The sequence below is a fragment of the Aegilops tauschii genome, chromosome 2 (assembly GCF_002575655.3).
Source record: "Aegilops tauschii subsp. strangulata cultivar AL8/78 chromosome 2, Aet v6.0, whole genome shotgun sequence".
Lineage (NCBI taxonomy): Eukaryota > Viridiplantae > Streptophyta > Magnoliopsida > Poales > Poaceae > Aegilops > Aegilops tauschii.
In genome coordinates, this window is record NC_053036.3 from 64,714,339 (window position 1) to 64,727,565 (window position 13,227).

The window sequence follows — 13,227 nt, forward strand, 5'->3', positions numbered from 1 at the left end:
CGTCCAATATAATTCCAGCCCGTTTTAACTTCCGGCCCATGTATGGTCCATGACGTCTTTCGGCCCATATGAGGCCCTTATTACTCTCGGCCCGTTAATGGCACGTGGTAAAACTGGCCCGTAATGAACAGTGTATCACTTTATACCCATTAACGGCACATGGTGAAACTGGGCCGTAATGAACAGTGTATCACTTTATACCCATTAACGGCCCATTATTCCGTTGGGCCGTTTCCAGCCCATGTTATCTTTCGGCCTTCTCGGGGCCCATTTATTCTTGGGCTCATTTTCACATTCGTTTACTTACGGCCCGTTACTGTCATTTTCTGCTTGTGGGCCAAATTCAGCCCGTGGTTAAAGTCGGCCCGTTTGTGGCCCGATAATACGTTGGGCCGTTTTCATGTAAAAAAAATCCGTTGGGCTGTTTTCATAGAGTTATCAAATATGGCCTATTAACAGCCCGTTATTGTCCACGAATACTACGGCCCATAATTGGCGAAATAATGATACGCCCCGTAGAAGTCCCATGGATCCTACGACCCGTAAAGGCCCATGAATCGTATGGCCCGTAGAAGGCGCATGGATCCTACGGCCCGTATAGAAGGCCAATGGATCCTACGGCCAGTAGAAGGCCCATGGATCATACGGCCCGCAGGAGGCCCATGGTTACAACAGTCCGTGTGTTGCCGTGATTATTCTGGCCTAGTTTCCAAAGATAGGTTATTGTGGCCACTAGAAAAACACAGAAAAAGAACTGCAGTGACTACAAGCAAACAAATAAACAAGACAATAAGTAAATAAATAAGCAAGCAATTAACGCTAGCCTATTACCGCTATTACACATATTACATCCACTGGGCATCAAAGTTCGCCACTAGTGCAAATATAGGGAACAAAGCAGCATATTACATACACTGGCCGTCAAAATTGGCCACCAGTGCAAATAAACGCGGCAGCAAAACAAGAGCATAACTGAAACAACTTCAGAAGAGCTCAAGAAACGTGGTATCCACCATGCTGGCAATAAGCTTAGCAAGCTTATTAGCTTTGTCCTGTTTGGCGCTAAAATCCTCCAACGCTTGCTGTTGCACCAGAAAGTATGCATCTGAATGCTCCAGGGACTTCCGCGGTCCTTCCGCTTCTTGTCGCAGCACAGCTGATCGATGTCTTTCAGCTTGTAGTTGAGACTCAAGAAACCAAACTGATTCAGACAGTGAGTTTGAATAGCTTGTGCAAGCGGTAGTGGCCAGTAACTCCAACACTAAACTAATACAGGACTTTGGGGTTGTCTCATTGTCTTCGAGATAGTCTTCCTTAGCTGTTTTATCAGCTTTGTTGGAGACCAACAAGGATGTGTCACTATCCTGAACCTTATCTGCATTACTTTCTTTACCATTGCTTAATAAGGCACTCTTCCCCAATATTCTGTCAGCATTCTAAAAGAAGAAACAAGCAGACACATAACAGTTTAGCATGTACTAGTATATGAAACTCATTTCGGTGAACCAGTTCATTAGTAAGGTGGACAGGATTAAACTACCAAGTTTTCTATTGCCAAGTACTAGTACATAAAATAAACATCAAACAAACATATATCTATGTCCTATGGTCATTGCATTGTCTTGCCAAATCAAAATAGAGACACGGTTCAAATCATATTAGTTCAAGACAAAGCAACAGTGAAAGAATACAAAGCGTGGGAAACTACACGGCACAACAAGATTTCAGATGGGTACCACGGGTCTACATGTACAACAACACTATTTGCTTTGTTGTGATGCTAGTAATGTGCATGATATGAGAAGTCAACTGTATACACAATTGAAATTGAAATCAACAGAGCTATTGATAAGAGCAAGCCTGTTAAAGAAACATGCGTGAACATACCTGTTGTGCCATTGGAGTTTCGATTGGATCCTTCAATTTAAAAATAAGTTTGTATGAGTAAATACAGTGATACAAGAGCAAAGCAGTATGCACGATAGCAATCATAGTTAAAAAAGGCGCGCCTAAGCGAGCGCTTAAGCGCGCCTAGGCTCTAGGCGTTGGCGAAACGCATTGCGCATAACTACGCTTAATCTGTGCATAACTGCGCATAAGCATTTGCTTTGGTCAGTAAAGCGTAAGGCGTTGGTAAAACGCACAATTAACGCCTAGCGCTTTTTGGAACTATGATAGCAATGGAATCTTAAATTAGAACTGTTGTTCTTCAGGTTTAGGCACTTGTTCTACATGAACAGAGTACAGTAAGACGCAAGAATATAGTACTTAAAATAGAAAATGAGCTCATAGACCTTACCACATTCTTGGTTCAGGACCAGTACAGAACAAGGCGTTCCCAGTCATCGTCCAGTAAATGTGTCTTAGGAGAACGTAAGGGAATTTGATGAGTTTCTTTGCCGGTGAAGTACGTTTTCTTCAGGTAATTCCGATACTGCCACCAAGCATTCTTGAAGATAGCAGAGGTATTAGCACAGGTTACCTCATCCTGAGTTTCCAAATCGGTCCTTCTCTATAGAGAAAAATGGGAAAATTTGCTGTATTATAACCATCATGGAGGTAGGATGTATGGGACAAAGCAAAGTAATTGCCATGAATAACATTACTTACACATAACTCCTGGACAAACACTTGCAACTGGCATTTTCCTTCATCTTCAGTATAATATTTCCAAGATGGGAAGATACGCACATACAATTTAACAACATCAAATGCGATAGATGCTAAAGTACGACTAGCTGGTTGTGCTTCCTCCACAGGAATAGGCGCACTAACTGGTGGAGTTGGGGTTCGCCGTGGTAGTACTGGCCCTTTGGGCACTGGAGCTGCCTTACTAAATGCTCTTGTTTGGGAGCTCTGTGGTGGAGATGGTGCTGTGTCAACTGGAACTGGGTTACTATCTGCTGGGGTTGGGGTTAGATTGGGTGAAGCTGGTTCTCTGTCCATCGCAGTAGGGGTACAATCTGCGAGAGTTTGGGTTATGTATGGTAGGGCTGGTTCTCGTGGATGTACAACCGGGGTGCTATCTCCATCAAGAGGTAGCACTGTTTTATTTGAAGACCGTGTTTTTAGTCAGCTAGATGCTGGCATCACCTGCTCCAATTCAAATGGCTGATAAACATGAAACATAGTTGAATGTACAGACATTGTATGAGAGACAGATGCAATAGATAGTGTGAAAAAAAGAGGACATGAAATAGTTGACATGTATATTGTTTAACTAAAACGGATAGCATGACTAATTTCACATATATGATGTCTATCTAAACTGGATAGCATAGCATAACATAATTCAAAGATATGATGAATAACTAAAACGCCGTGCCAAGTTAGAGCATACACCTCGGTGGGGGAATAGGACCGATCATCTGTCTCTGAATCCATCTCTGTGGAGCTATCGGGACCCAACAAGAGACCTGCTTCGACAGGTAGCACTGTCTGCTCTGAAGGCCTTGTTTTCACTCCAGATTTTTCAATCTCCCACCCAAATGGCTGATTCACAGGAAGAGTAGTTTAATGTACAAACATTGTCAACAAATGGAAATGTAATGAAGAAAAGGATGGGCAAGATATCATTCAAATATATGATGCCTGGTTAAACAGGATGGCATTGCACATTTCACATATATTATGGCTGGCTAAAAGACATGAGACTGCATAATTCCCATATATGATATAGAAACTAAACAGGTGACGAATGAACATGTCTAAACTAAGCAGATGACATATATGATGTCAAAAGTAGGCACTGCAAGGCAACATATGCATGATATGACTAACATCATCATGCCAAGGTAGAGCAAACACCTTGGGGGGTAAATAGGAGTGGTTAGCGGCGTCTGAATCTGCCTTAGAACAGATATCTTCCTCTGGATTACAATCTGGAGAGGGGTGGGGAGGGTTTGCCATTGAACCCACCATGGAGCTATGTCTGCATGACATTGTATTGCCGCGCAAAACTCTTCTCTTTTTCTCTACATGTTCAGCATGACTGTGTACAATATCTGGCATGCATACGAAAAAAATATGATGAGATTATGTAAGGAGAGCATGCAGAAATTTAGAGTGATGGTAACAACCAGTGGAGGGATCCAAAAATAATGATAGCAGGCTGATGATTGCTTTAATTTAATAAAAAGACAGATGATGATTGCTTTACTATTTGTTTCCCACCCAAGATGAACAACATAGGCATACCCTAGGTGAACCAGATATTAGACAGAGATACTATTCATTGCTTCCTCGATATGTGCCCCACAACTAATTTAGAACTCAAGTTTGAACATTAATTTGGACCTGACTTGGAGTCCAAGAGGTGAACAGGACGATAAAGTAGAAGGTAATTTTAAGCAATGCATAACATAAGCAGAATCAAAAGAGTGCGACCTCTCTTGTGGACCCGTGTACTCCTCAGATTTGAGGCGGCGAAAGACGGTCAGGAGTCGTGATGTCTGGTTTGGTAGATGTTTCTGTCGATGGAGCACCTCAGGTGAGGTGGACTACGTCACGACAGGAGCAGGACAAACCACACAAAGTTCCATTCGACACCTACCTGTAACTGAAGTAATTCTGTAAGGGCTCATTTGGCTTGCATGATTCTAAAAACGCAGGGATAGAAAAAACACCAGAATAGGATAGGAATGCACATGGTAAACAGAGCATTTGTAAACACAGGATTTCTGTCAACTTGGGCGTTTGGTTTACAGGAATTGGAAAAGCATAGGAATGCAAAGAAACATGGCCAAAATAAAGTGAAACCATATGAAAGCGTGTACAGTTAGAATGTTATTCTGCCACTAATGCACTTGGTCTTGTTTTCATGAATAGGATTTTGAAAAGTAGGTCCAGGTGGATGTTTTGCTTCATTCCTTTCAACAAAATGCATGAATAATTGAATACTCCCTCCGTTCCGAAATATAGGTCGTTGGGGACCTTGTTCCGACCAGGTGAAAAGCTGTGAAATGACGTTAATACCCTGGTTCTAGTCTTCTACCTCCGGCCCCATCTCTGCCCCGCCCTCCACCTCCGCCTCCGCCCCGCCACCGCCTCCGGCCAGGCGCTCCAGTCCACCTCCATCCGCGTGCTCGCACGCCCAGGCGCTCCTCCTCCATGCCCAGGGGCTCCTCCTGGCCCGCGCGTGCCCAGGTGGAGGCGACCTGGTGCTGGGCTCTTCCTCGCCCGCGCCCAGGTTGAGGCTCGGCTGCTGCCCAGGTTCATCTCCTCTCTCTGCTGAAACTAACTCCAGGAGATCACTGCAAGCACAAACAATTTGATGATCATAGGCTGAAACACTGCAAGCACAAACAATATGATGGTCATCTCCTCTCTCTGTTGTTTAGGACAAAGAATTTTTTTGAATCATAATCAGATTTTAAGATAAAGAAAATTCCGATTTGATCTACTGATGGAGCAATACTGTTTTGAGAGCTGTTTAAAATAAAGAAAATTCTGAAAGAACCTGCTGTCATCTTGAAGCACAAATCGATTCTGTAAATTTTGAAAGAACCTCTGCCATCCTGTTGACACGCCGATTTACTTTAAATAAAATTCTGAAAGAACCTCTGCCTAGAGTACTTAGACTGAAAATGTCGTCATCTGGAGTACACATGTTCTTTTTCTCATTAAAGGATCATCAGAGACAGCTACTGAAAACAGGCTATTTTTTTTACCTAAACTGAAAAATCATAGACTGAAAAATGGCTCCTGCTTTTTTTTACCTTCTCAAGTGTGCAACGAATTCCTGCCTTGTCATGCTTTACATCTCCTCCGCCTCTCGATAATTTTCCACTAATCTGGAGTACTTTACATTAAGAAAATGCACATCGACAGTTTTAGTTTCCATGAACCAAGTCATGTTTTCATGCATACCGAGAAATTGGTGTGCGTCGATGGCCCCCCAATATTTCAGAGCAGACAGATCATAGGCCCTGGCAACCTTGTCTTCATTGCCATAACCACCTAGCCCACATTAAGAAAATGTCACAAAATTGGAGTAGGACACAGCTTGATACAAGTGCTGCAGCAAAGTACTCCTATATATGAAGCCAATTTTAGCTAGATAAACTGCAAGATACACCCATAAGGTCAAAATATGCTTCGTGTATTTGCCTGACCTTATGAACCATCTCCTTTTCAGTAATACACCAATGATATTTTTGGGAGTATATCCAAAAAATATGCTTCACCCATGTTCAAGGAAGACAGGCTGCAGCTGCATAATCACAACAAGCGGATTATTACTGACCTAACTGCAAAATGCTGATCGATCAAAGTTAGCTGACCAATGTGGCAGCCCATAATATTAGCCATGTTCTCTGAAGAACATACATGGCACTTGAACAAAGTGATGGGCATGATGAACTATCTCTGCATCTCATCGTGTCTGTTGCTCCTCTTCCTATACTACAAGAGAAGAAGAGAGAGCAAGTGCTATACTACTCCAGTTAACTTAAATCTAAGGAAGTGGTACTGGAATTGCTACTCGAAATCATCTTGCTTACTACTCCTAATTAACTGAAAAAGTTTCAGTTAATACTCTAAAACAAAGTACTCCTGCTGCAGTGCTATACTACTGTTGTCCTCCCTAATTAACAGAAAAGGTTTCAGTTCATTTTAATTAACTAGAAAAGCTTCAGTTAATTTAATTTAACTGAAAAGTTGTTTTTACTCCATTTGTATGATCATTTTTGTTTGAAAAGGTTTCATTATTGCAGCTATGATTTAGGGCTACTGCTGCACTTGCTACTCCTAATGCAAGCACTCCATTTACAGTACTCCTAATGCTTGGAGTAGTTCAAGCAGTACTGCAGTAAAACTACTCCTAATGCTACAACAGTTAACAGCAAGCAAGTTTATGTAATTAATGCACACTCGAGTACAGTACTTCACTGAATTTCTGCAAATAATTCATGATTGGAGTACTCCAAGATGTCCAGTTAATTACTCCAAGCAAAGTAAGAGTACATGTTCAGAACACTTGCAATATCTTCAGTAAGAGTAAATGTTCAGAACAAACACTTGCAATATCTTCAGTAAGAGTACATGTTCAGAACAAACACTTGCAATATCTACTGAAAGAAATTGTTTACTCCTGCAGATTTTCTTGCATGTTCAGAATCTGGAAACATTCAGAAGCATGTTCAGAACACTTGCATGTACAGCATACTTCCTGAAAAATTACTGAAAAATACTGTTAAATGTTGACAAGTTAAATCTTGTTAAATACTTCAAGCAATCTTGTTGGAGTAACTTTGACTATGTACTATTGGAGTAGCATTGACTATGTACTGTACAGAGCACGATGGAGTACTTAACAGAGCAAGATGGAGTAATCCAAGAAAATTAACAAAGCAAGCAAATGTACTCCGAATGGTAGTTCACCAGAGATTTTCAAGTTAAAAATACTCCCAGGGGTAAACAACAATGACATGGACAGAGTAAAGGATGGATGTTGTAAATCAATCCAGTAATTAACAGAGCAAGAAAATTATCAGTATTTTTCACCCTCCAGACACTGCCTAGAGCACTTACAAGATGACAAAGTTAGTTTTGCATAACACATATGGATTCTTATCTTCTTCAGTAAGGGGGGCACATTTACAGCTAATTAAGCACGATGAAATGGACCAACCAATTAAATTCATTCTTATCTTCTTCTTCTTCTTCTTCCCATGAGAAAGAAATTACAGTAATTAAGCAGGAGCAAGTTCATCATCCAAAACAGTGGAAGGAGGGGATGGGTAAGAAACAAAGGAGTCACCTTCAGATACTCTTGTGCGGCTGCTGCTCCTCTTCAGCAACCTCGGGCCCTTCCCATTGTCCTCCTCTGCTTCTCCTCCATTGACATGGCCATGTCCATTCCCATTCTCACGGGCATGGACCAGCAGTCTCTTCTTGATCTCCACCTCCTCCCGCAGCTCCCCTCCATGATCCCCTCCTCCTTGAACTGGTCCCACACCGCCGGCTGCGGACTTGCCACTGCCACCGCCAACTCCGTACGGGGGGGGAGGCGGACTATGGCGTCGGGGTTGTCGGAGGGAAGCAGGGCGACGGGCTCGACGCTCGAGCCGCCGGCCGCTGCAGTAGCACCGGCGCACGCAGAACCAGCGGCTCCGCCACCCAGAAGCTCGTCGCCTGCGCCTAAAATATCGTGTTCGAGGGCGCCGCTACCGCCGTCCTTGCCGCTACACTCCGGTAAAAGAAGCGAAGGATCCAGCCCTGCCGCTTGCAGATCCGCCGCCCATGGCCAGAAAAATCTGACCTTGGCCTCACCATCTTCTCCACGGAACCTACTGAGGTGGTAGCGTGGCAGTGGAATAGAGGAGGGATATAGGGCGTGCGGGAGCAAGGCGGCGGCAGCGACATGGTGGGGCGCAGTGAGGAAGACGCCGACGGTGGTGGATATGAGAGGAAGAAGGCGAGCGAGGAAGAGGGTGAGCTGTCCGCGACCTGTCAGAGGTGATCTGTTCGTGTCGCGAGCGAGGGCAAATTTGGAACCTCCGGAAATTTCGTAGCCTAAATTTTTTTGACTAGGATTTCGTTTAACGACTTATATTTCGGGACAGAGGGAGTAGTAGAGTGCCATTGGAAAATTCCCTATTGCTATGTTTTTTCGTCGAACCAAAATAGCCCTAATGGATCGACATAAATGTATAGTAATAAGTGATGCAACAAGTGTACAACCTCTTTGTAGTAGCCGTGTCGACCTCAGCATCATTGGGTTGGTCGCTGAAGCAGTTGAGGCAGAGGTGGCTGTCGCAGGTGTGGAGGAAGATCTGAGGAATCTGTAGACGGCGTTCAGGGCACTGCTCTGTTGTGATGGATCGTTCTATCGTTGGAGCAGCCCCGGTGAGCCGTAAGACGTCAAGGCTGAAACAACACAAGACAGACATCGTCAATCTCAAGTGGGATTCTAATAGCATCTCCAATAGATGATGTACAATAGATGTAAAATTTACATCACCAAAAACCACCTAACTACAACAAATGAGGTAAAAACTATTGACTCTAAACTTAACTGTCAAAACAGAAATTTACTTGGAATCTGAATGTTACTATCGAAACTGAACGCAATGGTAGCAGAGAGGCACTTGACATGTAGTTTAGGGAGGGCCTGCTATTCATCTTCAACCTGCACCCCCCTGAGCCGCCAGCCACCACCGGCCGAACCGCCGGCCCCAGCGCCGCCTCGCCGCCCCGAAACAACTCCCCACCGCTGGTCCGCCGCCGCCCGGCCAGCCCTATAGGCCCCCCGCCCCCACCCTGAACCCTAAGATAGATAGTGGGGTACCTCTCCGGCGAGCCCCCGTCCCCGCTGTGGGTGGTTCTTCCTTAACTCCGACGAGCCCCCCCCCCCACCCCCTGAAAATCGACTGACCCAAAAATCGATTCAGTCGATTGAAGTGTAGCTAAATCGGAGCAGAGCAGTAGCACGAGCGAGGGGGAGAGCAGCAGCAGCTGGGTGAGCGAGCGAGCGAGAGCCGGAGCAGCAGCAGCTGGGCGAGCGAGCGAGCGAGAGCCGGAGCAGCAACACCAGCATGAGCGAGCGAGAGCCGGAGCAGCAGCAGCTAGGCGAGCGAGCGATCGAGCGAGAGCCGGAGCAGCAGCAGCTAGGCGAGCGAGCGAGCGAGCGAGAGCGGGAGCAGCAGCAGCAGATCCGGCTGGTATGGCCGCCGCCGCCGAAGGGGCCTCGCACTGGGGGAGAGCCGCCATGGAGATGTTGCCTGCGGCGCCAGCTTCAAGTTAGCCGCTCCATGGGGGTGCGGGATGGAGCACCGTCGGCGCCGGGAGGTCGAGCTAAGGAGAAGGTGCGATGCGATGAGTGTACAACCTCTTTGGTGGCGCCGAGTAGGCCTCGGCTTCGTCCGAGGAGTCGGTGAGGATGCTGCGGTTCCGGTGGAGTAGGTTAAGGCGGCGCTGTGGGGATGGAGCAGCCGCGATAGACGAGGCGATCGTCGGAGCAGCTCCTTAGAGGTGGAGGACGGGGCGGCTGAACCAGCGGGACGAAGAGATGGACGACGGATCCTCATCCGGGGAGGTGGACGAGGTGTTGGAAATATGCCCTAGAGGCAATAATAAATGGTTATTATTATATTTCTTTGTTCATGGTAATTGTCTATTATTCATGCTATAATTGTGTTATCCGGAAATCGTAATACATGTGTGAATACATAGACCACAACATGTCCCTAGTAAGCCTCTAGTTGACTAGCTCGTTGATCAACAGATAGTCATGGTTTCCTGACTATGGACATTGGATGCCATTGATAACGGGATCACATCATTAGGAGAATGATGTGATGGACAAGACCCAATCCTAAGCATAGCATAAAAGATCGTGTAGTTTCGTTTGCTAGAGCTTTTCCAATGTCAAGTGTCTTTTCCTTAGACCATGAGATCGTGCAACTCCCGGATACCGTAGGAGTGCTTTGGGTGTGCCAAACGTCACAATGTAACTGGGTGACTATAAAGGTGCACTACGGGTATCTCCGAAAGTGTCTGTTGGGTTGGCATGGATCGAGACTGGGATTTGTCACTCCGTGTGACGGAGAGGTATCTCTGGGCCCACTCGGTAATGCATCATCATAATGAGCTCAATGTGACTAAGGCGTTAGCCACGGGATCATGCATTGCGGTACGAGTAAAGAGACTTGCCGGTAACGAGATTGAACAAGGTATTGGGATACCGACGATCGAATCTCGGGCAAGTAACATACCGATTGACAAAGGGAATTGTATACGGGATTGATTGAATCCTCGACATCGTGGTTCATCCGATGAGATCATCGTGGAACATGTGGGAGCCAACATGGGTATCCAGAACCTGCTGTTGGTTATTGACCAGAGAGGCGTCTTGGTCATGTCTGCATGTCTCCCGAACCCGTAGGGTCTACACACTTAAGGTTCGGTGACGCTAGGGTTGTAGAGATATGAATGTGCGGAAACCCGAAAGTTGTTCGGAGTCCCGGATGAGATCCCAGACGTCACGAGGAGTTCCGGAATGGTCCGGAGGTGAAGAATTATATGTAGGAAGTCCAGTTTCGACCACCAGGAAAGTTTCGGGGGTTATCGGTATTGTACCGGGACCACCGGAAGGGTCCCGGGGGTCCACCGGGTGGGGCCACCTATCCCGGAGGGCCCCGTGGGCTGAAGTGGGAAGGGAACCAGCCCCTAGTGGGCTGGGGCGCCCCCCATGGGCCTCCCCCCTACGCCTAGGGTTGGATACCCTAGGGTGGGGGGGGGGGGGGGCGGCGCCCCACTTGGCTTGGGGGGGAAGCCACCCCCCCTTCCCCATTGGCCGCCGCCCCCCCTTGGAGATCCCATCTCCCAGGGCCGGCGCCCCCCCCAGGGGCCTATATAAAGGGGGGAGGGAGGGCAGCAACATTACAGCCTTGGGCGCCTCCCTCCTCCCCTGCTACACCTCTTCCTCTCGCAGAAGCTCGGCGAAGCCCTGCCGAGACCCGCTACATCCACCACCACGCCGTCGTGCTGCTGGATCTCCATCAACCTCTCCTTCCCTTGCTGGATCAAGAAGGACGAGACGTCGCTGTACCGTACGTGTGTTGAACGCGGAGGTGCCGTCCGTTCGGCACTCGGTCATCGGTGATTTGAATTACGGCGAGTACGACTCCGTCATCCACGTTCATTGGAATGCTTCCGCTCGCGATCCACAAGGGTATGTAGATGCACCCCTTTCCCCTCATTGCTAGTATACTCCATAGATGCATCTTGGTGAGAGTAGGAAAATTTTAAAATTATGCTACGATTCCCAACAGTGGCATCATGAGCCAGGCCAATGCGTAGTTACTATGCACGAGTAGAACACAAAGCAGTTGTGGGCGTTGATGTTGCCAATTCTTCTTGCCGCTACTAGTCGTATCTTGTTTCGGCGGTATTGTAGGATGAAGCGGCCCGGACCGACCTTACACGTACGCTTACGTGAGACAGGTTCCATCGACTGACATGTACTAGTTGCATAAGGTGGCTAGCGGGTGTCTGTCTCTCCTACTTTAGTCGGAACGGATTCGAGGAAAAGGGTCCTTATGAAGGGTAAATAGAAATTGGCAAATCACGTTGTGGTCATACGTAGGTAAGAAACGTTTTTGCTAGAAACCTACAAGCCACGTAAAAACTTGCAACAATAATTAGAGGACGTCTAACTTATTTTTGCAGCATGTGCTATGTGATGTGATATGGCCAGAAGATGTGATGAATGATATATGTGATGTATGAGATTGATCATATTCTTGTAATAGGAATCACGACTTGCATGTCGATGAGTATGACAACCAGCAAGAGCCATAGGAGTTGTCTTTATTATTTTGTATGACCTGCGTGTCATTGAATAACGCCATGTTAATTACTTTACTTTGTTGCTAAACGCGTTAGCCATAGAAGTAGAAGTAATCGTTGGCGTGATGACTTCATGAAGACACAATGATGGAGATCATGGTGTCATGCCGGTGACGAAGATGATCATGGTGCCCCGAAGATGGAGATCAAAGGAGCATAATGATATTGGCCATATCATGTCACTATTTGATTGCATGTGATGTTTATCATGTTTTTGCATCTTATTTGCTTAGAACGACGGTAGTAAGTAAGATGATCCCTTATGATAATTTCAAGAAAGTGTTCCCCCTAACTGTGCACCGTTGCGAAGGATCGTTGTTTCGAAGCACCACGTGATGATCGGGTGTGATAGATTCTAACGTTCGCATACAACGGGTGTTGACGAGCCTAGCATGTACAGACATGGCCTCGGAACACACGCAATACACTTAGGTTAACTTGACGAGCCTAGCATGTACAGACATGGCCTCGGAACACGGAGGACCGAAAGGTCGAGCATGAGTCGTATAGAAGATACGATCAACATGGAGATGTTCACTGATCTTGACTAGTCCGTCTCACGTGATGATCGGACACGGCCTAGTTAACTCGGATCATGTTTCACTTAGATGACTAGAGGGATGTCTATCCGAGTGGGAGTTCATTGAGTAATTTGATTAGATGAACTTAATTATCATGAACTTAGTCTAAAATCTTTACACTATGTATTGTAGATCAAATGGCCCACGTTGTCCTCAATTTCAACGCGTTCCTAGAGAAAACCAAGCTGAAAGATGATGGCAGCAACTATACGGACTGGGTCCGGAACCTGAGGATCATCCTCATAGCAGCCAAGAAAGATTATGTCCTAGAAGCACCGCTAGGTGAAGCACCAAT

At 46.2% G+C, this 13,227-nt stretch overlaps 1 protein-coding gene across 22 annotated transcripts; it reads right to left on the reverse strand.

The window, feature by feature from the left end:
- Positions 1-778: 778 nt before the first annotated feature.
- LOC109783946 (uncharacterized) lies at positions 779-8,516 on the reverse strand. 22 transcript variants are annotated; one of them, XR_012201782.1, is made up of 13 exons: positions 7,760-8,485; positions 6,114-6,211; positions 5,869-6,032; positions 5,718-5,792; positions 5,459-5,516; positions 4,975-5,252; positions 4,387-4,552; positions 3,808-4,004; positions 3,343-3,492; positions 2,611-3,093; positions 2,300-2,512; positions 1,888-1,917; positions 779-1,436 (listed from the first exon to the last, which is right to left on the reverse strand). XR_012201782.1 is itself a non-coding variant. In XM_073507980.1 (13 exons), exons 5-7 carry the CDS (start codon positions 5,750-5,752, stop codon positions 4,505-4,507), a joined length of 342 nt encoding a protein of 113 aa, XP_073364081.1. In that variant the 5' UTR covers positions 5,753-5,792; positions 5,869-6,032; positions 6,114-6,211; positions 6,328-7,168; positions 7,760-8,463; the 3' UTR covers positions 779-1,436; positions 1,888-1,917; positions 2,300-2,512; positions 2,611-3,093; positions 3,343-3,492; positions 3,808-4,004; positions 4,387-4,504. The 22 variants fall into 22 exon arrangements, 9 of the variants coding, with proteins under 9 accessions (XP_073364081.1, XP_073364079.1, XP_073364080.1 ...); XR_005770516.3 differs by lacking the exon at positions 5,459-5,516 and adding an exon at positions 7,089-7,168 and having other exon boundaries at positions 7,760-8,463; XR_012201775.1 differs by lacking the exon at positions 5,459-5,516 and adding an exon at positions 6,328-7,168 and having other exon boundaries at positions 7,760-8,463.
- Positions 8,517-13,227: the final 4,711 nt, after the last annotated feature.